This window comes from Bos javanicus, chromosome 14, assembly GCF_032452875.1.
Source record: "Bos javanicus breed banteng chromosome 14, ARS-OSU_banteng_1.0, whole genome shotgun sequence".
NCBI classification, from domain to species: domain Eukaryota; kingdom Metazoa; phylum Chordata; class Mammalia; order Artiodactyla; family Bovidae; genus Bos; species Bos javanicus.
Window position 1 is genome coordinate 20,794,965 of NC_083881.1, and position 24,155 is coordinate 20,819,119.

The following is a 24,155-nucleotide window of genomic DNA, read 5'->3' on the forward strand; positions in this document are numbered from 1 at the left end:
AACCCCATTCCTCTAAGCCAGTCATGCCTTCATGCTGCTGCTGTTTGTTTTTGGAGGAATCACCTCCTGTCTAAAGCATGTGCCTTGTCTCCTATCCTCTGTATAAGCCATCCATCCAGGTGGACCCCAGACCCTGCTCCCTCATTTTCCTTTACAGGAAGCTCTCGTTGATCCATAGCCTTTGTAATATTCTTGAGCTGATGTTTACTTTCCCTCCCACTCACACATGTGCAGTCCCACCTCAGCTTGTATTTGCCGGTCATCCTACCTTATCTGACACAATCAACCCAGTGCACACAAATCTGACCATGGGGTCCTCCATGGAGGTTCAGCCACCGTTCCCACAGACTTGAAGCTCCTTCCGTGATGTTCACCGGGCTGCCCTGTCTAACTCTGCCTGCTTTCCCACAGTCCCGCTAACCCTCTCCTGGACAAGGCCGTCCAGCCACTCCAGACTGGTGCAGCTTAGGCTCTGCAACTCTCCCGCCTGCTTGCAATGCCCCTCCACCACCGCCTTCTCCTCCTCACTCCTCACAAAGTAAACTTCTCCTGCATGTGCCTGCATGTGGCACGTGATGAACAATGAACACAAACATGAATTACTAATTGTGTAAATAAGAATTGCATATATTGATGTATATGCATATTGACCCACTCCAGTACTCTTGCCTGGAAAATCCCATGGACAGAGGAGCCTGGTAGGCTGCAGTCCATGGGGTCGCTAAGAGTCGGACACAACTGAGTGACTTCGCTTTCACTTTTCACTTTCATGCATTGGAGAAGGAAATGGCAACCCACTCCAGTGTGCTTGCCTGGAGAATCCCAGGGACGGGGGAGCCTGGTGGGTGGCCATCTATGGGGTCACACATAGTCGGACGCGACTGAAACAACTTAGCAGTAGCAGCAGAAGCAACATGCATATTGACAATTAATTATTTATGAATTATTTATGAATATAATTGCATAATTATTTATGCAACAGAAGAATAAATTTGTAGTTTAAATGAAAAAAACTACTTTGAAATTTAGCAACATTTGAGCATAACTTTTGTTGCCAGAGTAGTGATCAAGAATCATTAGAAAAATAGAAAACAATATTGAGTGGAAAGTGGAAAAAAGTTCAAATTATCTAACTGTAATCTTGTCACTGTGGGTTTTTTTTTGAGCAAGTGAGTGTGTGTGTGTTTGTATCTGTGTGTGTGTGTGTGTACAAAGAATTGTAATTTAATCTAGGAATCCTCAAGACTACTACAAATGTTGTTAAATTTTCATATTTCCCAATACCTCAATGCTAACTTAGCGGCTGCATGTGTATGCTAAGTCACTTCAGTTGTGTCTGACTCTTTGCGACTCCATGGATAGTAGCCTGCCAGGCTCCTCTGTCCATGGGATTCTCTACTCAAGAATACTGGAGTGGGTTGCCATGCCTTCCTCCAGGGGATCTTCTGGACCCAGGGATCAAACCCGTATATCTTATGTCTCCTGCATTGGGAGGCAGGTTCTTTACCACCAGCACCACCTGGGAAGTCCTACTTAGAAGGTAGTGTAGTTTACTGATTTCAGAGAGTATATGATCAAAACAAGCTGAAAAAAAGAAATTTTGTTTTTCTTTTTTTTTTTTTTTTACGATTACTGATTATCTTGACCTAAAGAATTCCATTTTCTAGAAGCACAAATATCCCCACAGCCTTGGGGCTCTGGCTAAGTGCTGGGTGACACATGCTCACCAAACTTTCTTAAATATCGCCTCAGGGTCACACGTTGGCAGTTCTTTCTCAGTGCTTCAGTGATCAATGAGAGGATTTGGGTCCCACCAGTTACTCCATAAATATTTGTTGAATCTGTAAAGTATGTTTTCCTCATTCTCTGTTAGGGGAAATCGGGGCACAACTAAGTGGACTAATGTGCCAGTGCTCTTATTTATTCAATAGCAGAAGTAGAAACAGGGCCCAGGCTAATTCTTGATGACCTGTTTATTTTGTAAGAGGTTGTGTGTAATCAAAGAAACTATTGAAATATTTCACTTATATTCATGAAAGGGCTTCTGACAAATAACCTGAAAAGTGGAAACAGAATGTACAATTGGTATATAGTAGTGTATAAGCCTGGGTTTATAAAGGCTAGTCCTTGCAAATGACTGTGGAGACTGTGTGCCATGTGCGATTGCATGGGTTGTGGGTTTCCTCCAAGTGCATCAACTCTAATCAGCTAAAAATACCCAGCTGCCATGACTCGTTTACAGCAGAGAGGACAAATATGTTCAAGACATGCTTTAATTTCTGGTACATGAAGCAATGTTTACGATAATCAAAAAGCAGAAAGAAACGTTGTTGCTAACTCAAATTAGTTCTCATTTTCCATGGATAGTTGAGCTTCTGACTGCATATCTTAAATGTCTTACTCACTAGTGAATATCAGAATTAAAGTTGAGAAAGTCACGGGAAGTTACAGTATTCTTTTTGTGCTGTGCATGTTTTTTTCTTGTCACAAATTCAAAAGAATATTATTTCAAAGAGACAGACAATAGTTGCCCCCTCTCAGACTTTTTATGTGTTTTTCAGAGCAAATAAAAAAGAATATTTGAACACTTTCCCATAATCAGTTGAAAATGCTTGGTCAAGTTTATCAGAACAAGTGTCTCTAAAAATAGTAATAATGTGGATGCAAAGGGCCTTCAGTGTTAAAGTCTCTGGAGCGTGTCCGGTTCTGAGGTCTGGACCAGTCTCATGGGACAGGAGAGAGACACCAGCCTCATGATGAAGCTGGGCCAGATAATTGCCAGCTGGAGTGTCTTTATTTTTGAAATTGAAATATGTTTAATATCCACAAACACCTACATAACAAAATTCAGAAGAGACAAAAAGCAATTTAATTGGAGAAAAACATATAAATGTACACTATTTACATAGCCTTTGGAATGCTGAACTACATCATTTGTCTATTGCTTCAAAACTGGCTGGGATTTAAAGATAGTTTGTGCATTTTCTGAAGTGTATTGTGTTGCACCACAGAGTAATTTTCAAGCATGAGGCATTTGGCTACTTTCCATTCATTTTGGGATTTTTATCTATTCCTCTCCATTAAGCTTATATTGAAACATGCAAGAACTTGAAACAGAAAAATAAAAGTAAGTAATTAAAGCTGCGGAAAGCTGCTTTAAACTCTACAGCACTTTTGTAAACAACTTAGAATGGCATTATTTAATTTTCTCTAACAACAACAAAAACTCAAGAAAAGACAATAGAGATATTCAGGCTGGCCAGAGCACTTTTAAGGAGATCGTGGTTGTTATTGAAATGCAAACATCTACATAAACTTACAGCGTGAATATTTAGATGTGAAGAACTGTGGACCCTTGTCCAAAACCATCCCTGAGAAGACAAACAGCTGGGAAAGTGCTTCAGCTCATGACAGCATGAGAGTTTTAAATGATGCTTGGTATCTGGGTGCGGGGTTTTCGTGCAATCTTTCCATCAGAAATGCACTGAAAAATGTCAAGAGGAGATGGTAGCCAAAATAATGGATAAACATCTATGCATAACTTTGTGATATTCAGGGAACAGGGAGAATCCCTCTCAAAGGTGTTTGACATGCTTCCATTTACATAATATATTGTACGTCTCCAAGTTTCTCCAAACTTATCTGTTTCTCAAGAAGCTTTGAGTAATTCAAAATTGTGTGTCATCTGGGTTCATATTTGTATGCATGTGTGCTAAATTGCTTAGTCATGTCCAACTCTTTGCAACGCTATGGACTGTAGCCCACCAGGTTCCTCTGTCCATGGGATGCTCCATGCATGAGTACTGAAGTGGGTTGCATGCCCTCCTCCAGGGGATTTTCCCAACGCAGGGATCGAACCCATGTCTCTTATGGCTCCTGCCTTGGCAGGTAGGTTCTTTACCACTAGTGCCAGCTGGGAAGCTGGGTTTATCTTTAGTGTTCCGTGTAATAACAGATTTTTTAAGATATAAGGAAAGAGGAATATGAAGCTGCATTTATGTGGTCTGCAAGAAGAGCTTTTGAGCAGACAGCTATCTCAAGTTGCACACAGACACCCGAGATGATGTCTTGGTCTGATTTGCTCTGACGTCTCTGCAGGCAGAACGCCTTCCAAGTCACCGCAGTGGACGGGGTCTGCAGTGGGGTCATCCAGTGCCTCTCCGCAGAGGACTGCGGAGAGTGGCTGCAAGCAATAGCCACCAACATTTCCAGCCTCACAAAGCACAATGTAAGTAGTGGTTCCAGGAATGCTTGGAAAGCTCCTCCGCTTGCCTCAGTGAACCTCTTCAGTATACAAGTTAATTCCATCAGCTGTTTGGTGTTCTGCTAGGAATGGACCACTGCACACCCACCATAAGAGCTATTATTAAAGTGGATTATACTTGCTCAAAGAAAGCCACTCTATCTTGAGTGTTTTAGTCCAGTGTATCAGTACAACAGTATTTACACCTAAGTTTCCATTCACAAACATTGTAACATCTACATTAGTTAAATAACTGAAAATATATATTTAACATGTAAGCACTAAATATCTGTATATATATATCATCCACCTATATTTTTATATATGTATATATGCATCTATCTACCTTACATTTCATATCTCTATACAGTCTCTCTCTATATATATATATCATGCATCCATCAGCATCTATAATCCATGTATATATATGCATTTGTCTACCTATATATCTATACATCTATATGTTTACTAGTTTGTCCACTTGCAAAGCAGTCTACAATATTATTTAAGCCCCTAGAAGGCAATGGCAACCCACTCCAGTACTCTTGCCTGGAAAAGCCCATGGGTGAGGGAGCCTGGTAGGCTGCAGTCCATGGGGTTGCGAAGAGTCAGACACGACTGAGCGACTTCCCTTTCACTTTTCACTTTCATGAATTGGAGAAGGAAATGGCAACCCACTCCAGTGTTCTTGCCTGGAGAATCCCAGGGATGGCAGAGCCTGGTGGGCTGCTGTCTGTGGGGTCTCAGAGTCGGACATGACTGAAGTGACTTAGCAGCAGCAGCAGATCTTTTCAGAATAATTCACTTGTAAGAATATCACAATAAAAGTTGTGCAATAACTGTTGAGCTAAAGCACCTGGACGGGGGCTGTGTTCGGGTGGCAAGGGAGGATATGTGTTTCTCACAGCCTCAGTGGGCATAGCTGGAGGCCTGTGAATATCACATACAGGGGAGGGAGAAGGACAGGACGGGTGTGAAGGAGGACCCATGGAGGGACCATGAAAGGACCCATGGATGCATAACTTCAAACACACTCTCCTGTGATCAGGCAAAGGGGATTCAAGCCGATTGCCTATGCAGTGATATTTTTGCCGGGGAGAAGCTGGGATGCGGTGTCAGGGGACTCGGTGTGGAGCCCAGGTCTCCCTGCACCAGCTCTGAGCTGGACTTCAAGCTCCTCTTCTTAAATGAATGCTGTTAGCCTCAGTCTCTGCGAGGGCTAAATGAAGAAGTGCTTCAGCCATTCTGGCCCTGAAATGATGCTGAAACAGTTGCACTTCTCCTTTCTGCAGCGGCACTCTAAATTTCATGATTTAATCCAAAACTGCTGATAAATGGCCATATAGATTCGCTCATCGTGTGTGACGCTGCACATCTCTGTTTTGTCCAGTTGTCATTTGAGATTCTTCATCTTCTGAAGAATGGCTGTGTGGATACCAGAATGTGAATCACACAGGACAAGCTGAGCTAAAATAAATGTCTAGTGCTGACTAGACCATTAAGCAGCTCTGATTTCTGGCAACCGAAGACCTACCCCTCAGTCCCTCATCTTTAAAAGAGACAGAGGGAAGCAAATAAAAAGCAGAGCTCTCTCTCAGCCAGCATTTCATGAATCTAACCTTTCCAATCACTTTTTACTGCTCAAGCACTGAAATAGATCCCGATTGATAAACAGAGAGAATTTCATGCGACTTTCTACTAAGGTTACCTGTTAACACAAAGGAATCTCTTCTGGTCTAAATTCTTCCACATATGTCCTATGCATGTGTTCCCTTTATCAGAATGGAGTGTGGTACTTGAAATATATCACTTATGTGTGTGTGTTTGCATATCAGATCAGATCAGTCACTCAGTTGTGTCTGACCCTTTGTGACCCCATGAATCGCAGCACGCCAGGCCTCCCTGTCCATTACCAACTCCTGGAGTTCACTGAGACTCACGTCCATCGAGTCAGTGATGCCATCCAGCCATCTCATCCTCTGTCGTCCCCTTCTCCTCCTGCCCCCAATCCCTCCCAGCATCAGGGTCTTTTCCAATGAGTCAACTCTTCGCATGAGGTGACCAAAGTACTGGAGTTTCAGCTTTAGCATCAGTCCTTCCAAAGAAATCCCAGGGCTGATCTCCTTCAGAATGGACTGGTTGGATCTCCTTGCAGTCCAAGGGATTCTCAAGAGTCTTCTCCAACACCACAGTTCAAAAGCATCAATTCTTCGGCACTCAGCCTTCTTCACAGTCCAATTCTCACATCCATACATGACCACAGGAAAAACCATAGCCTTGACTAGATGAACCTTTGTTGGCAAAGTAATGTCTCTACTTTTGAATATGCTATCTAGGTTGGACATAACTTTCCTTCCAAGGAGTAAGCGTCTTTTAATTTCATGGCTGAAGTCACCATCTGCAGTGATTTTGGAGCCTAAGAAAATAAAGTCTGACACTGTTTCCACTGTTTCCCCATCTATTTCCCATGAAGTGCTGGGACCGGATGCCATGATCTTCATTTTCTGAATGTTGAGCTTTAAGCCAACTTTTTCACTCTCCATTTTCACTTTCATCAAGAGGCTTTTGAGTTCCTCTTCACTTTCTGCCATAAGGGTGGTGTCATCTGCATATCTGAGGTTATTGATATTTCTCCTGGCAATCTTGATTCCAGCTTGTGTTTCTTCCAGTCCAGCGTTTCTCATGGTGTACTCTGCATATAAGTTAAATAAACAGGGTGACAATATACAGCCTTGATGAACTCCTTTTCCTATTTGGAACCAGTCTGTTGTTCCATGTCCAGTTCTAACTGTTGCTTCCTGACCTGCATACAAATTTCTCAAGAGGCAGATCAGGTGGTCTGGTATTCCCATCTCTTTCAGAATTTTCCATAGTTTATTGTGATCCACACAGTCAAAGGCTTTGACATAGGTGTTTGCATATAGATAAATACAAATACTTATGCAATATACTTCTATTCTTAAAGGATCACTGAAAATCAGTGATATTAAATGTGGATGTATGGTTGTATATGTGAGATTTTCAAAATACATAATCATATTTGATTATGAGAAAAAGGATAGACTCTCTTCCCCAAATGTTTTTATCAATGAGAATGCTCTCAATAACAAGTTAGAGAGACCTCAAAGGAGTAAATAGTGGGTTTTTTTCCCAAATGAAGAGAGTCACGGATGGCAGCATTTCTTGGAAGCTACCATCCACCCAGAACCCTTCCTCTGTCCACACACATTATTGCTACTATTACCCACTACTCTTAGAGTGTTGGCTTTTACCTTGAGTTTGCTGCCTCATGATCACAGAAGGGTTGCAACAGTTCCAAACATCACTTCAGTGTTCAGAACAGGAAAGAAAGGGAAGAAGGATACATAGTGCCAGCTGTATCGCTCCTTTTTTTTTTTATCAAGATAAGATAAAATTTTCCAGAAACTCTTTACTAGACTAATAATGCTCACTTCTCCTCCTCCTGACTCAGCCCCATGACAATTCTGGGGATGGGTGGCTAGTCTCTACCTTTTGTACTGTTTATGGTGGGATGACCAAGAAGAGAAGACTGTAAATGGCTTTTGAGTCAGATAACTGACAGTATCTACTACATTGTTTAATATTTAAAACATATTAATTCTAAAAAAATGCATGAACAACCAGCCGCCCTGTGATTTTTGTGAAATGATCACAGTCCTTCAGGATTCACACATATACACATACATGCACGCACACACACACACACATCTCATCAGTCATTTGAGTTCCTGCAGGCTGTATTTCAGCCATCTTCCTACATTTTCCCCATTTACCTGCAGGAGCCAAGAAAAAAGGGTCATTTGGGAGTCATGTTTAATCCATAGAGTTCTGCTATTTTAGATGGCAAACACTTGCAAGCTGAAAAGAGAATTTTTTTCCATAATACTGTTGGTTGTGAAGAACTGAAGGAAAAACTTCTATTGTGTCTGCCGCCTTAGAAAGACTCAACAAAGCTCGTAGGTGAATTGAAAGTCATAACAAAATAAAGCCTAACAGAAAAGAGATTTACCAGAAAGGCCTGAAGCTGTGATCAGAGGTTGCTGAGTGAGATTCTGACAGGCGTGGTGTCACCGAGGGAGACGTTTTCTTCCTTCTGTAGCAGCTGGCGTTCCCGAGTCCTTGGATGCACTTTTGCGCAGTGTCTTGTTTTCACCACTGTTTCTCCTCACACATCAAATACGAACTTCAGTCGTGCAGGCATCAACTCGATGTGGGCCATGGAGAGTGGGATCAGACAGGGCAGGGACAGTAAGTCAAGTCAGGATAAGAGCAAGGGGAAGTCTAGCATTATACTACGAGTGTATTTTCTTAATCATACTGTTCCTTTTACATGATTAGAGTTTATTTTGGCAAGTTGTGTTGGAGGGATTTCAATAAAATAACTAACCTACTTTATCTGGTAGAAAGCTGCTCACCAAAAAAGCTTTTAAACAATTTTTTTTAATTTAAAGATTTTTTTGATGTGAACCATTAGTTAAGTCTTCATTGAATTTGTTACGATATTGCTTCTGTTTTATGTTCTGTTTTTTTTGGCCAAAAGGCATGTGGGATCTTAGCTCCCCCACCAGGGATTGAACCCACAACCCCTGCATTAGAAGGAAAAGTCCAACCACTGAAACACCAGGGAAGTTTCAACGAATTTTTACGTTGGAAAAAATTAGCTGGTAATTTTGTTGCACAATCCAGACCCTTTGCTTTGATTTGATGTTAACTGACAATTGCAGTCGTAAGCAAATGGGCAGTTTTCCTGGGAAGTTTCCAAGAAGCTGCCCCCTAGCCAGCCAGACTCTGCCTGCTGGGCCTTAGTTCCTTCCCTTTGGGCCTCAGTCTTTCTCTTTTCTTGCAGCCCAGGCTCCCCAGTCTCCCACGTTCCAGGGGCCTCAAAGCCCCCAGGGAGTGCCCAGGGCCTTGCCCCGACCCACCGACCCTTCTCCCGCCCTGCTGAGGCTGGCTTCAGGAACTGACCCTCCTGGGCCCAGAGCTGTTGGAGACCCCACAGGGGTGTGGGGACACACTCTGTCCAGTGCATGTCAAGGGCAGAGGACACCGGCCGGCAGAGAACTTGCTCACTAGATGAACCACTGGACACCCAGTGAGCACTCAGGCCCTGAAGGGGGAGGTCACACCTGGTGAACCATGGACAGCGTGTTACGAGAAGCCTGAGCGCTCAGACACATGGACCACTCACCAGCCGCTGCTTGTTCCCTGCACCAGGCCCCTCCCTTCACCTGTGACTCTCGCAGGGGACCGCCTGCTTCCAGACATTCACTGAGGGCTCTGATCAGTCCTGGGGGGCGGGGGGAGATGTTCCCACTCTCAGCATCAGGCGTCATGTGGAAGAGGAGGCACACGGTGAGCTCAGTGCAGACGAAGGGCCAGCAGAAATCATACAGCAATCACTTTCAGTTTGCTATTGCTTGATGAATGTCTCTCAGAAGCCAAGCTTGAGGGAGCAGAGGTGACCGCAGGTGTCCTCAGGGTCCAGGCTCTAACTATAAACACTGCGTGTCCCCTCCATAGGAAGCCTGACTAATGACTCCACAATGATAGAACCTGCCCTCTTCACCTGTGACCAATGGGGGCCAATCAAACACCCCCACACTCCTGAAACCCAGGTGCCCAGTGCCTGCAACCCAGCCCATGGCCAGGACACTGTACATAAAAGAAAATGACCATCTTCTTGTGTAGATGGTATTAACCTTTGTTCAGTTAACATATAATCCTGAGCATTTTCCTATGATAGTAATTATATTCTGAAATCACCTATATATAATGGACTAATAGATACTTTGCTATTCATTTAATTAAAATTAATGAATAGAGTATTATTTGAAATGCACATCATTTAAAATGCATCATTAATGTAATAGTGCCCTATGAATTTCTGGCATATTAGTTAGTGAAAATGTTGCTAATTCACTAATTATACCTTAATATAGGGGTCTAGGGGTCTTCCTTGGTGGCTCAGCAGTGAAAGAATCCGCCTGCCAAAGCAGGACACTCAGGTTCAATCCTTGGGTCGGGAAGATCCCCTGGAGAAGGAAATGGCAGTCCACTCCAGTATTCTTGCTGGAGAATCCCTGGGCTATAGTCCATGGGGTCTCAAGAGTTGGATATGACTAAGCAATGAAACCACCAAACCACCATAGGCGTCTAGGAGAAGAATCTAAGAATATGAACATTCTTTGGTCTTGTAAACTATGACTGATGTCCTAATGCAGCCCAGTGCAGGCTGGCTTGGAGTTTCCATGAGGTTCTCTTTGTTTCTATTCCTTCTGCCCCAAAAATGCACCCCCCACAACCAGGCCGGGGGGCAGGTCTATGCAGGGATAATGACTTCTCCCAGCTTCTCCCTCAGCACAAATTTACAAAACCCTTGTCTGTGTTCATAGGTTTTCAGATCCAGACTTCAGCACACATACTGAGGTAGAGACCTGTGTTGCATTTGAAGCCCTACCCATCACAAGTGCTGCCCAAGTTATTGCAGGAGAAAGCAGAAGCTCTGCTTCTCCTTCGGTCCACCTGGTCCCATCTAAGCGATTAGTGGACACCCCCCTGAGCCCGCTAGTGACTGCGGAGGGTCCGCTCCTGCCTTGAGCCACTCACATCCAGAATCTCAGCCACACTTGTACAGGGGCCTCTCAGAAGTCTTCACAAAAAGTGCTGCTGCTAGGTTTATCTTTCTGCTTCCATTGCTAGCAATAGGAAGGTTGGCGTGCCTCAGGCCACCCCAAGCCGCCCTAAATCTATAGGCTAAATATGGGCTGTTTTGGGAGTTGGCAGGTGAGACATTGTTTTTCAAGTAATTAACCACTTTTTAAAGTGTTGTTCTCCATTCATATTTAATACAATCTTTATTGTTAGCTCAGTAATATGCATTTTATATTCAGTTTTAATTTTCTATCAAAATTCATTGTCACATTTACTTTTGCAGTGTAAAACCCTGTCTCAATGATTGTAACTCTGTAATGCATTGAAATAGCCCCTGAGATTAAATACCTCTGGTTGCATTCAACCATTTATTCTCCACAGGCCCTTAAAGGCCTAAAAACAGTCACCCTAGAATAATACCACAGTATAATATTTTAATTTAGAAGAAATTTGACATTCAGAAATGGATCTGTAGATTTCATATTTGTCATTTAGTGGCTCAGTTGTGTCTGACTCTGTGACTCCATGGACTGTGGCCTGCCAGACTCCTCTGTCCATGGGATTTCCCAGGCAAGAATACTGGAGTGGGTTGCCATTTCCTCCTCCAGGGGATCTTCCTGACCTAGGGAGTAGAACCCCCGTCTTCTGCATTTGCAGGCAGATTCTTCACCACTGAGCCACCAGGGAAGCCCATGATTTCATATTAGGCTAATTATTATGAATTTTATTTTTTAATGAAATGTATTTTGTTTAAAATGTATTTATTTGTCTAGTTTAAAATTTAGGATGACTACTGATTTATATGCATTTCATATTCAAATACCTTGAAGTTACTAAGTCATTTTTAGAAGGAGAGTGTAAGTACACCTCCTTTAAATAAATCTGGAGGACCCGATTTTAAGTACATTTGATGGCATAGACTTGATTTTGAAAAACAATATTTGTTGAATGTTGTTTTAAGTAAATACTATGCAAAGAAGTATCATTGATTTAACTTCAATCATACATTTTATGTCATTCATAGAGCTAAAATTACATGTTGGAGGAACTTAAAATACAATACTGTATAGTATGCACTCAGAGACAACGGTCGACATAAAATGTTAGTGGACATGTAAAATAGGGAGCTAGTGGGAAGCTGCTTTACAGCATAGGGAGCTCAACTCAGTGCTCAGTGATGACCTGGAGGGCTGGGATGGGGGGTGGGGCAGGGAGGTCGTATATGTATACAGATGGTGGATTCACAATGCTATACAGTAGAAGCCAACACATTGTAGTGCAATTATCCTCCAATTAAAAAATTTAAAAATATATTGGTGGAATTTTATTTTAAAAAAAACTGGTAACAAGTATTGTTCCACGAAGTGTTCAATGTGGGTTTTTGATTGATTGGTAAAACACATTTAGGGACCTGCTCTTCTGTCTCCATCTTCAAACCATCCTGACTTTGGTTGAAAGCATCTTTACTTCTAGAGACTTTCCTTGGTTAACTCCTCATCAGAGCAGAAAATACTTTGAAACAATTAGAGCAACCTGCTTCCCTGGTAGCTCAGCTGGTAAAGAATCCGCCTGCAATGCAGGAGACCCCCAGTTTGATTCCTAGGTTGGGAAGATCCCCTGAAGAAGGGATAGGCTACCCATCCAGTTTTCTTGGGCTTCCCTGGTGGCTCAGACGGTAAAGAATCCAACGCAAGAGATCTGGATTCAATCCCTGGTTTGGGAAGATCCCCTGGAGGAGGACATGGCAACCCACTCCAGTATTCTTTGCCTGGAGAATCCTGTGGACAGAGGAGCCTGGCGGCTACAGTCCATGGGGTCGCAAAGAGTAGGGTACGATTGAGCAGAACAAGAAAGATATGCTTCTTGTACATGACCCTGAGGAATCACACAAACATTCTCAAATTGTCAGCTTTTTTTTTTTTCATATTTTAAATGACATGTCTCCACCAGTGAGTCTGTTCTCATCCACGGGCCATTTCACTTCTCCAAGTTTGTGCCTCCTTATATCTCCTCTTAATTCATGTTTATCAGTAAGACAAAGGTAAACTAACACTAAAACAAGGAAAAACAAAGCAATTCAACAGAACATTTCCTAAGTGAAAACAGTCTGTGTTTAGTCTGATGTCAGATTATAGCATACAGACAGCATCATTTAAGTTTCTCTAGAAAACCAGTGAAAAAGAAGGTTTTAATTAGCAAAAGTTCTGTTGAACAAAGATTTCATGTGTTATAAGGTCATTTGTCTAAATCTTATAATCGTTTTTCATTTGGTCTTTAAAGTTTGTTTACATGACTTAATACAGAGGAAACTCAGCAGATTTATTTTAAATTTTTATGATGTTTCACTCAACGGTGGTGGTGGCAGCATAGTCACTAAGTCGTGTCCGACTCTTGCGACCCCATGGACTGCAGCCCGCCCACCAGGCTTCTCTGACCCTGGGATTCTCCAGGCAAGAATACTGGAGTGGGCTGCCTTTTCCTTCTCCAGTTCACTCAATAAATGGTCTTAAATGTTTATTTTATTTGTAATCCTGACTGAAACTATCTTGATAATATATAGTATCCTATAGTGTCTGAATATTCCATCCCCTCTGTTCTCTTATCTGTTAAAACAAATATAATATGAAGTGAAAGTGAATAATGAAAGAAATTACCAAAAGTTATGCTGTACATTCTCGGTAGATTGTGTGGGATCAGAGGCTTTTCATTTCTCATCAAGAGAATATGATTAAGTTGAAATATTTCTGAAATGTTTGTATATGAAATTTGGGACACTTTTGACCGTCAGAATTAAAAAAAAAAATTCCTAATTGGTGCTTGATATGCAATGATTTTAGTATGTCAACAATATAGTTTACTCACTAAGAAGAGAGTCCCATAAACCTGGGGTTCTTGTATTACATTATCTTTGCTGACCTCACTTTTCTTTATTTTTGCAGATTAAAAAAATCAACAGAAACTTTCCTGTAAACCAGCAGGTAAGATAGAGAAACACGTGCAAAGCCAAATTGTGTATTTCTTTCATTTTGTCTGTTACAAATGATAATTTTGATTGCCTTTAGTTTTACATGGAAATAATTCGTACCAATTATTAATTAATTCGGAGAAGGCAATGGCAACCCGCTCCAGTACTCTTGCCTGGGAAATCCCACGGATGGACGGAGGAGCCTGGTAGGCTGCAGTCCATGGGGTCGCAAAGAGTCGGACACGACTGAGTGACTTCACTTTCACTTTTCACTTTCATGCATTGGAGAAGGAAATGGTAATAATTTTATTACGGTAAACTTAACTTCTATTGCTTTCACAATCATAACATAAGCATTAGCTATTAATAGAATAAGAAAAGGAAGTGAAGGCGCACCGCCTGGACTCGCTGAGCTGTCTTCATCCAGTGTGTGGACGGGGAGGGGGCTCGGTGGCAGGACACTGACGCTAACTCCCCACAGCAACCTCAGTCCACAGCCACTGACCACAATCTAAACATCGACAATATGGATTCCTAAATGGCATACCCGCCACTAGTTAGCTTCCACAGTAAAACTTTAAAATAACTTTCAGTATGGCAAAACCAGTTCCTTTTCGTCTAAGCCTGGGGTCCCATATCAGTAGCATCTGTATAAGGGCAGCCATCTCATATGTGTTTAGAAAGTTAAACGAGAAGAAAATTTCTCAATATATGCTATTGCTTGCATCAGCGTGTCAGATGTGTGTGTTCCTTGCAACAGAGAACTTATGTTCTGGGGTAGGTTGTGGTGTTCAGGGTGCCCCTTGCCCGGGCCACCCACAGAGCCCATGTGGCTGAGTGAGGTGGTGGGCAGCTTTGCAGAGCCTGCTGTGCCTACAGCCCTGACCTGTCTTGCTTGGGGTGAGGCCAGGGGAACCAGTTCCCCTCCTTCGGGCCCCCTGCCTCTGAGCCATGCGATGCTCTTGGCAGGTACAGGGTTGGAGGGGTGTCTGTGCCTCTCAGAACCACAGCAAGTGGGGGCACATGGGGGTTGTTCATGGGCAGAGACGAGGCTCAGCCCAGAGCACCTGACTCACTCGCTCTGGGGTGATGCCTGGGACACTGGGGCATCGCTCCATCCACCGCAGGTGATTCTGAGGCTGGAGTGCACAGGTCACATCTGGGAAAACAGTTTACAGCTTCACGGGACTGAACAGGAGGGAAAAGCCAGGCATTAAGGATAAAGTGTTCAACTGGAAGCCTCAGCTGTGAGGGAAGTTTGCAATGCCCAGGACGAGATAGGGTTGTTTTATAGTCAGAAGTGTAAAAATGTAGACCAGCTCTTTTGGGGAATTCTTGCCAAAAATACAAATGAAGTGTTTCTTTAAAAGTGACTCTAATATTTATGTTATCACCTCTCTTGTCCCTTCAACCCTCAGCATTTGAAGTATATCAATAATTAGTGTAATTTCCTCACTAGGAATGTTTCCTAACCCTGACTAGTCCACAGCTATGCTTTATTCACCATGATGACAACCATGTGGAACACTCCCTGCACATTCCCTTCAGGGACCTGTCTCATTCCTCACCACCCCTGCTTTTATCTAGGTTTTGAATAATGCTGAGTGAAGTCAGTAAAAATCTGGAAAACCTTGAATATAGAAGAAATAAAAAACTTTAATATTCTACCCACGTTTAATAAACACAGATAAGCATCCACGGCTGTTTATCTGCTAACCTTTCAATATTATGAAATTTTATTTCAAATCTCTTAGCATCTCACAATTTGAAATCACAATGAATTCTAGACACTTTAACAACTGAAAGCTACAGCTAATAGACTTTTCTGTCACTACTTCCCACCTTGTAAATGAAGTCTTTTGGGATATAGGATTATTTTATAGTTCAACCTTCATATCTATGCTTAATAGGAAGAACTCACCCACATAGTATAATAGCCGTGCATTAGGAGATCAGGGTTCATCTTCTGCCTAAAATCTGAGCCACTTCAAGGAACAAAAATTGAAAATTATATGTAATCTAATTTCTCATCAAGATTTAGCACTCAAACTCTTACCTTGGACTAGTTGCTTTCATCCCAAATTTCTTCAAACTTAATTTTCAGGGAGCATTCTCTGATGCTCAGATTTGATATAAGTATATATGTTTATATATATGCTTTTTATTAAATAACATCAGACATAATGTTACAGTATTCAAGTCCCCTCATAGCCATGATACACATCAGCTGAAATACATTAGAACAGAAGTCTTCTGCCTCCTGTGGGGTTTGGTTTTGACTTTGTGCAGCCACTGTGGTACTGGTACCCCAACCAGAGAAATTAAAATTAAAAAATGCAAAGGGGTTGGAACTGGAGAAAGTCGCTGCACCCAGCAGAGGCCAGCGCTGTGGACCGAGTCTCCAGAGATACCCCCATGCTCCAGAGCACAGCAGACTCTCAGTAAGATCATCTCAGAGAAGAATATTTTTATCAGAAGTATAAGCCATTTGAGCAAATAAACCATCATAAGGGAAAACACACTGTGAAGATTAAGGAACAATCCACGACTATTTTAAATTATTTTTTTTAATAAGATGGTACAAAATGTAAGGCAAGAACAAGAAGTGGTATAAAAAATTGTGGATTTGCAAAATAACTCAACAGAAGTTCAAAAATGAATAAAGCATGAATATGTTTAAGCTTATAATCAATTAGCCAACTGAATAATAAAACAGATAAAAATAAAGATAAAACATGTAGTTGGAAGTAGTGTATCTGAGAGTACCATCAGAATACAGCCTATACAGAAAGGGCTGAAAATATGAAAAATGATGTAAGAGTTGAAGTTTAGAATGAGAGGCTCCAAAAAGAAAAATTCTGCAGAAAGACTGGAGATGACGAACTTGTGAAGAGATTTGATGGCTAGGAGTTTCTATAAGACTTGAGGTTAGAGAACCACGCTAACCCTGGAGCACGATGAAGAAAACCAGATCCACAACCTGAACGTCCCACTGGTGGGGTAATGAGCAACCATCATAGGGTGAGCTGGCTCTCCTGGTGCTGGTCTGGAAGATTCTCCAGGAAAGCATATGAGGTACCAGTGGCAAGTAAGGAAGAAGGACTAGATAAACTTCTACTTTTAATAAAGGATGTAATAAAGGATAAAACAGACATATGATATGCACAAGAAGATGCCCGAGTGCCTACATCTGGGAGCAAGAGTAACAGCCCAGCCTCCTTCCCACGGGGAGGGTTTCCTCCCCGGCCTCCTGCATAAGCTCCTGCCTTCCCCCACCCCAGCCTGGATTCCTTCCCCTGTGACTTCTCTCACTTTCTTCCCCTCTTCAGTTCCTGCACAAGGACATTCCATTTCTATTTTGAAAACAGATGTGTATTGGGTCTGTCCTTGTTCTTCCTACATTCTATTTTGCTTTTTGTGGACCGGAATCATCTCTGTCCACTTGGATACCTGGAGAAACGTGTGCACTGGCCATTTTCAGGATGCATTTCTCATATTGTGCATGAGGTTGAGCAACTTGAAATGACACTGGCGTATCCTTTTGCTCGCCTTTCTCTACCCTTTTGAACATGTTCCTCTTTTCTTCTTGTTGTTTTCTTATTTATTTGTAAGCACTGTGTACTCAATACATGAAGGGAATTTAACCGTTGTATTTTATGTCACCTAAATCAGCACGCTTTGTTAGTGGCTTATAGGATTTATGTTGTACTTAGAGTTTATCCATTCAAGATTAATAAAAGGAGAAAAGCAATCCATTGCTGATTTCTAATAACTTTATGTTATTATTTTTACATTTGAGCAATTGACTTATCTCATTGTGTTTTCACACTGTGTATTACTCTCCACTAACACTTCCCAGGCCAGTTCAGTTCAGTTCAGTCGCTCAGTCATGTCCAACTCTTTGTGACCCCATGGCCTGCAGCACGCCAGGCCTCCCTGTGCATCACCAACTCCTGGAGTTTACTCAAACTCACATCCATCGAGTCACTGATGCCATCCAACCATCTCATCCTCTGTCATCCCCTTGTCCTCTGCCCTCAATCTTTGCTAGCATCAGGGTCTTTTCCAATGAGTTGGCTCTTCACATCAGGTGGCCAAAGTATTGGAGTTTCAGCTTCAGCATCAGTCCTTCCAGTGAATATTTAAGACTGATTTCCTTTAGGATAGACTGGTCTCCCAGGTCAGGGAGGGCTTATAAAGGGACAGAAGGGGGCTTTGGGAGGTGATAAGTTCATTATGTTGACTGTAGTTATGGTTTTGTGGATTCACATGTATGTCACAACTTATAAAATTTTACCCTTTAAATATGTGTACTTTCTTCATGTCATTATACCTCAATAAAGCTAAAGCCATTTTTGTTATTAAAATGTTTGGGAGCCAGATAAGTTAAGAAATAATATTATATCAAGGCCATTGGAGTTTGGCTCCATCTTAATTATTGTCTAGACTTGAAATTAGTAGAGTCAGTACAGTTTCTTCCAGTTCACTTTTGTTCAGAACAACTTTCTCATTTCCTCTTTGTGTCTGGAGCATAGCCATTAGCACAATTCAGATCAGGTTCATTTGCAAAGTGCAGAGTGAGATTCAGCTGCAAATGATGACTTTTCCTGAAAAGCATGTGATTATGGGGGTCCTGCTGCTAGATTACATAGGGATACTCAGTGCGTGAGATCATGGTGATAAGAATGGGAATCTTGCTGCTAGACTACACAGGGATACACAGTGCGTGTGATAATGATGATAACATTGATAATGGGAGTCCTGCTGTGAGACTACACAGGGATACTCAGTGCATGAGATAACAGTGATAATGGGTGTCTTGCTGCTAGACTACACAAGGATACTCAGTGCATGAGATAATGGTGATAACAGTGATAACAGTGATAATGGGGGTCCTGCTGTGAGACTACACAGGGATACTCAGTGCATGAGATAATGGTGATAACAGTGATAACATTGATAATGGGAGTCCTGCTGTGAGACTACACAGGGACACACAGTGCATGTGATAATGGTGATAACAGTGATAATGGGGGCCCTGCTGCTAGACTACACAGGGATACTCAGTGCATGAGATCATGGTGATAACAGTGATAACAGTGATAATGGGAGTCTTGCTGCTAGACTACACAGGGATACACGGTGCATGAGATAACAGTGATAACAGTGATAATGGGGGTCCTGCTGATAGATTACACGGATATTCAGTTGGGTGTGAAACTGTGTTGTGCTAGTTCACTCAGTTGCAGGTCATGTAGACAAGCAGACCTACATGCAGCGCTTTGTGCACATAGCCTTCTGAGTCATGACTTGTTGCATTTCTAATGTTTAATCTTTATTAACCAAAACTCCTCCATCCTGAAATACATCGCATTACTCCCATAAAGTGGCACTTTGCAATTAATATTTTCTATAATTCCTAAGGAGAAGGGTTATTGAGAATTAATTCATCATGAAAATATTAATACTGAACTCCCTTTATATCAGGCACTGTGCAAAATAGAGTTATTAAATTATAGTAGTCTAAATACATAAAAACTATACTCTGTAGGTGGTAATAGTGGTAAAGAACCCACCTGCCAGTGCAGGAGAGATAAGAGACACAGGTTCGATCCCTGGATTAGAAAGATCTCCTAGAGGAGGGCATGGCAACCCACTCCAGTATTCTTGCCTGGAGAATCCCCATGGACAGAGGAGCCTGGCGGGCTACAGTTCATAGGGTCTCAAAGAGTGAGTCACGACTTAGCGACTAAGTGAAGCAACTTAGCACAGCACATACACAGCACATACTCATTTACAATAAATTATTACCTCAATAAGTTTATCTTATAAACTGTTATTCATTTTTGACTAGCTATAAAAATTTGGAAACATTATTTTAGACGAATACATAGAATTCTGGAAACAAGAGAGGGAAAAGTGACTAGTAGTCTCCAGTTGTGTTGAGAGTGCTGAGAAATTAAAGGACACATTAAAAATTGAGTTTTGAAGTAACATTAGGGAAAAGAGAAGAGTTAGGACCTCCAAACACTTGTTTCTCCATAAAAGTAACAAAGAACTGGCAAAATGGTCTGAATTAAAATTTTCAGATCTATGGAAATTCACCAAGTGTATGCTGAACTCAGTGAGCATTTACTCAAGAAAAACAGCTGAATCTTGGTAGGAATAGTGATCGTTGCGGCATTTGAACTGATCCAGCCCCAGTCCCGGCTTCCTAGCAATCGGGCAGCCTCAAAATTAAGGGCTTACGTTTCCTCACCATCTGCTCTGATCTTTTGGTTGTCTAGTCTTCTTCCCATCACTTAAAACCAGCTAGCTCGAAATTTGTAATCTAATAAGATGATGCATATTTGTTTCATTCATCTATGTCTGCTGTATCAAAGATATTTGCACGTGTGTCTGCATCCTTTTTAAACAAAATATTCTATTAATGGGACTGACAATTGGTCTTTATTTTGGATTTCAAAGCTGAAGGTTTTTTCAACTGAAGGGCAATTTTTTTTTCATTCTTCATATATTTTTCATATATTCAGCTTATAAACGATGACAGCAAATCATAGAGTCACATGACCTGGTGATAATGACTGGTGGTGTTTAGTTTATTTTATAATATTTGGCAATAAAATATGCTGGAACTTAAAACTTTGTAAAAAGTAATATTCCCATATAAATTAACTCTTGTAAGAGCTATTAGCTTATAAACTATGGTGAAAAGATAGTGGCAGAGGTTTCATAAGTAAACCTTCTGGCTCTGAGATTCAGAGCCACTCGTTATTAATTTGATGTTGCTGTTGCTGTTCAGTCTCTAAGTGGTGTCCAACTCTTTTTGACCCCATGGATTGTAGCATGCCCGGCCTCCCTATCCCTCACTACTCAAGGGGGGAAGTACATGTTAAACGGGCAAATTAGCAAAAGTAAGTAAAGTCCTACTGGTGAAAAAGTTCATGCTTTTAAACACATGTGGATAGGACAGTGGCTATATTTCACTTCCTTTATCACTTCTTTAAGTGTGATTTAATTGACCAAATTGTATACTCCTTTTCCTCTGATATGTGAAAGAAGATATAAGTGATTAAGCATAACAGAAAAGCACAGCAAGAATGTTCACATAAGAGAACCATTCATCCCATTTGGGGTTAATGGATTGACTCTAAACTCTGTAGTGCGTGCACTGCAGAACCTGCCCGAAGTCCCTTACTGCAGTTTTGATGATGTCGGCAATGAGCCAGCTCTCCTCTCTGCTGTTCAAAGCCTTAAAATATAACCCAGATGATGAGCTTGATCTGTCAAATGATCTGTCATTAAGAAATACTTTAAAGGACTTCCTTGGTGGCACAGTGGATAAGAATCTGCCTGCCAGTGTAGGAGACACGGATTTCATCCCTGGTTTGGGAAGGTTCCACGTGCTGTGGAGCAGCTAAGCCCATGCACCACAACTACTGCACCTGCACGCTAGAGCCAGGCTCCTGAGAAGAGAAGCCCCTGCAACGAGAAGCCCGCGTACCTCAAGCAGAGAGGAGCCCTTGTTCGCCGAACTAGAGAAACGCCCACATGGCGGCAAAGAGCTAGCACAACCAAATAAATAAATTAATTTAAAAAATACTTTAAAAACAAGTTCATGTCAAAAAGATATACTGCACTGTTTAGGAACACTGCAGTTTTTTTCACCAGTCATTAATTTTCACAGGATAGGCCATGCCCTTAACTGAGGAACAAAACAGCTCAAAACACAAAACTGTCTTTTAAATTATGTTTATATGTATAGTTACATACTAGCTGCAAAAGATAGGTGTAGGCTTGGGAAATGGAGGAATATGTTATAAAATGATAAATATCATGTCCTATATTTTATTATCTTTTATTAGCTTAAGAAAAATGTATTCTGTGTGCTCTATCATGAAATAATAAGTAAAAGAGAAAAATATGAATAACTCAGGGCCTAATATTATAAAAGCAGTAAACTATATACAAACCCAAAGCTAAAAATATGAAGGGTGTCATATTCAAGAAGTCATGGTTTATGGCAAACTGAGGTGATGCTGTTTATGTTCACTCGCAGGCCCCCAAGGAGCTGGGTGGCAGCTTCTCTCTGAGCCGAGGCCCCAGGTGGGAGGAGCCTAGGTCCACCTGAATCAGAGAGGCCGGGAGGATTTAGAGCCCAGAGCTGGGAGGGAAGAGTCGTCAGTGAAAAAAGGGGATAAAATATAAACATAAAGCATGAGGTCGGATGTCAAGTATGAGAAACAAGGTCCTCGTGGAGTGGAGCAGGTAGGCGGCTGTCTGAGAGGAGAGGAGAAAGTCAGGCAGCCTGTGGCACGTGTGCTGGCTTTGCATCTACAGGGATCAAAGTATGATGGTTTCCAGGGTAACAGCAACTGTGTGTGGCTGGACAAGTAGCAGGGAAGGAATCGTTTCATACTAATGAAGGTGAGGAAGACATGACCTTCAAATGACAAGTAACCATTGTGTCAGGCATTAGTGGGACCCAGTGACACATGGAGGAGACACACCTGCCCTTGTCATACTTCCTCTGAAGAGTATCCGAAATGGACCCTCCAGTTCCAGGGAAGGAGGGCAGGAGCTGTGCAGTAGGAGATGTTTCTCTTTGGACATGTTGCATCTCTGCATGCTGTCTTGTGAGCACGCATTTTGTTTCAGACTGTTTCTCCAAGGGTGTTTACATACAAAGCAGACTTAGTAAATCAGACTGTGTTTCTCTTCAGAACCAAGGGGAGAATTTCTTACCCTCCCTTTGGAAGTTTCAGAAGGTAGAGACAATATCTCCGGGCAGGGCCCAGGGGAGGCGTGCCTTTGTTCATTCTCGAAGTTGTGTCTGACTCTTTGTGACCCCGTGAACTGCAGCATGCAAGGCTTCCCTATCCTTCACTATCTCCTGGAGGTTGCTTAGACTCATGTCCATCAAGTTGGTGATGCCATCCGACCATCTCATCCTCTGTCATCCCCTTATCCTCCTGCCTTTAATCTTTCCCAGCATCAGGGTCTTTTCCAATGAGTCAGTTCTTCACATCAGGTGGCCAAAGTATTGGAGTTTCAGCTTCAGCATCAGTCCTTCCAATGAGGATTCACGACTGATTTCCTTTAGGATTGACTGGTGTGATCTCCTTGCAGCCCAAGGAACTCTCAAAAGTCTTCTCCAGCATCACAGTTCGAAAGCATCATTCTTCGACTCTCAACCTTCTTTATGGTCCAACTCTCACATCCATACATGACTACGGGAAAAACCGTAACTTTGGCTGTACAGACTTATGTTGGCAAAGTAATGTCTCTGCTTTGTAATAAGCTGTCTAGGTTTGTCAGTAAAAGAGCCTATTGCCCTTTATAAAATATCTTAGTTCCCTAACCTCAGGGACCCCCATGTGACACAGCCTGTTGTGTGCATATACCTCAGTCACAAAATGCTGATACTCATGGTGTCGGCTGTGCTGTGAATATGAAGTCCTCTGTCTCTGACCCAAGAATATAACATCTTCCGCCGGCATCCGTAAACCTGTGAGAGGGTAACAGTTCAGTTCAGTCACTCAGTCGTGTTCGACTCTTTGCGACCCCATCAACTGCAACACACCAAGGCTCCATGTCCATCACTAACTCCTGGAGCTTGCTCAAACTCATGTGCATCAAATCAGCGATGCCATCCAACCATCTCATAGCTCAGTAGCTTGCAAAATCTCAGACCTTTCGTGGTTCATCACATTTTGTAGCAAGGATGAGCTGATGACAGAAATGTTGTTTTTTGGTAGTGGAAGGATGGTTAACTAGATTTGAGAGAAGTCCATGCACACCTGCAGTGAACATGTTGCTGCTGCTGCTGCTAAGTCGCTTCAGTCGTGTCCGACTCTTAGTGACCCCATGGACCGCAGCCTACCAGGATCTTCCGTCCATGGGATTTTCCAGGCAAGAGTACTGGAGTGGGGTGCCATTGCCTTCCCCAAGTGAACATGTTAGTTGCTTGTTAATAAGGAGTGATTTGAGGGGAGGTGCTAAGCAGAGGATGGGTAGCAGATTAAATAACAGCCATGTGACCAGAGCATCCTCAAGTGTTTTCAGCTGCCCTTCAGGTGGGAGCCTTGCTCAGTCCTCTGACTGTGACCCCTATAATGTTTGTCCTGGGACAGCAGACAGCTCTGATCTTTTTCAGACAATGGTTACAGAAATGCTCCTGAATTGAGCATTACAGAGGGGAAAATTATAGCCACTACAGGGAGAAAGCTTCCCAGGTGACTCAGTGGTAAAGATCCTGCCTGCCAATGCAGGAGA

General features: G+C 42.2%; 1 protein-coding gene across 1 annotated transcript in view; it reads left to right on the forward strand.

Moving 5' to 3' along the window:
• Window positions 1-24,155, forward strand: part of SNTG1 (syntrophin gamma 1) — a 418,678-nt gene that overhangs the window by 337,014 nt on the left and 57,509 nt on the right. The window contains exons 12-13 of the mRNA XM_061438726.1: window positions 4,099-4,228; window positions 13,855-13,893. Coding sequence (XP_061294710.1) covers window positions 4,099-4,228; window positions 13,855-13,893 — 169 coding nt within the window. The remainder of the gene's footprint in view (window positions 1-4,098; window positions 4,229-13,854; window positions 13,894-24,155) is intronic.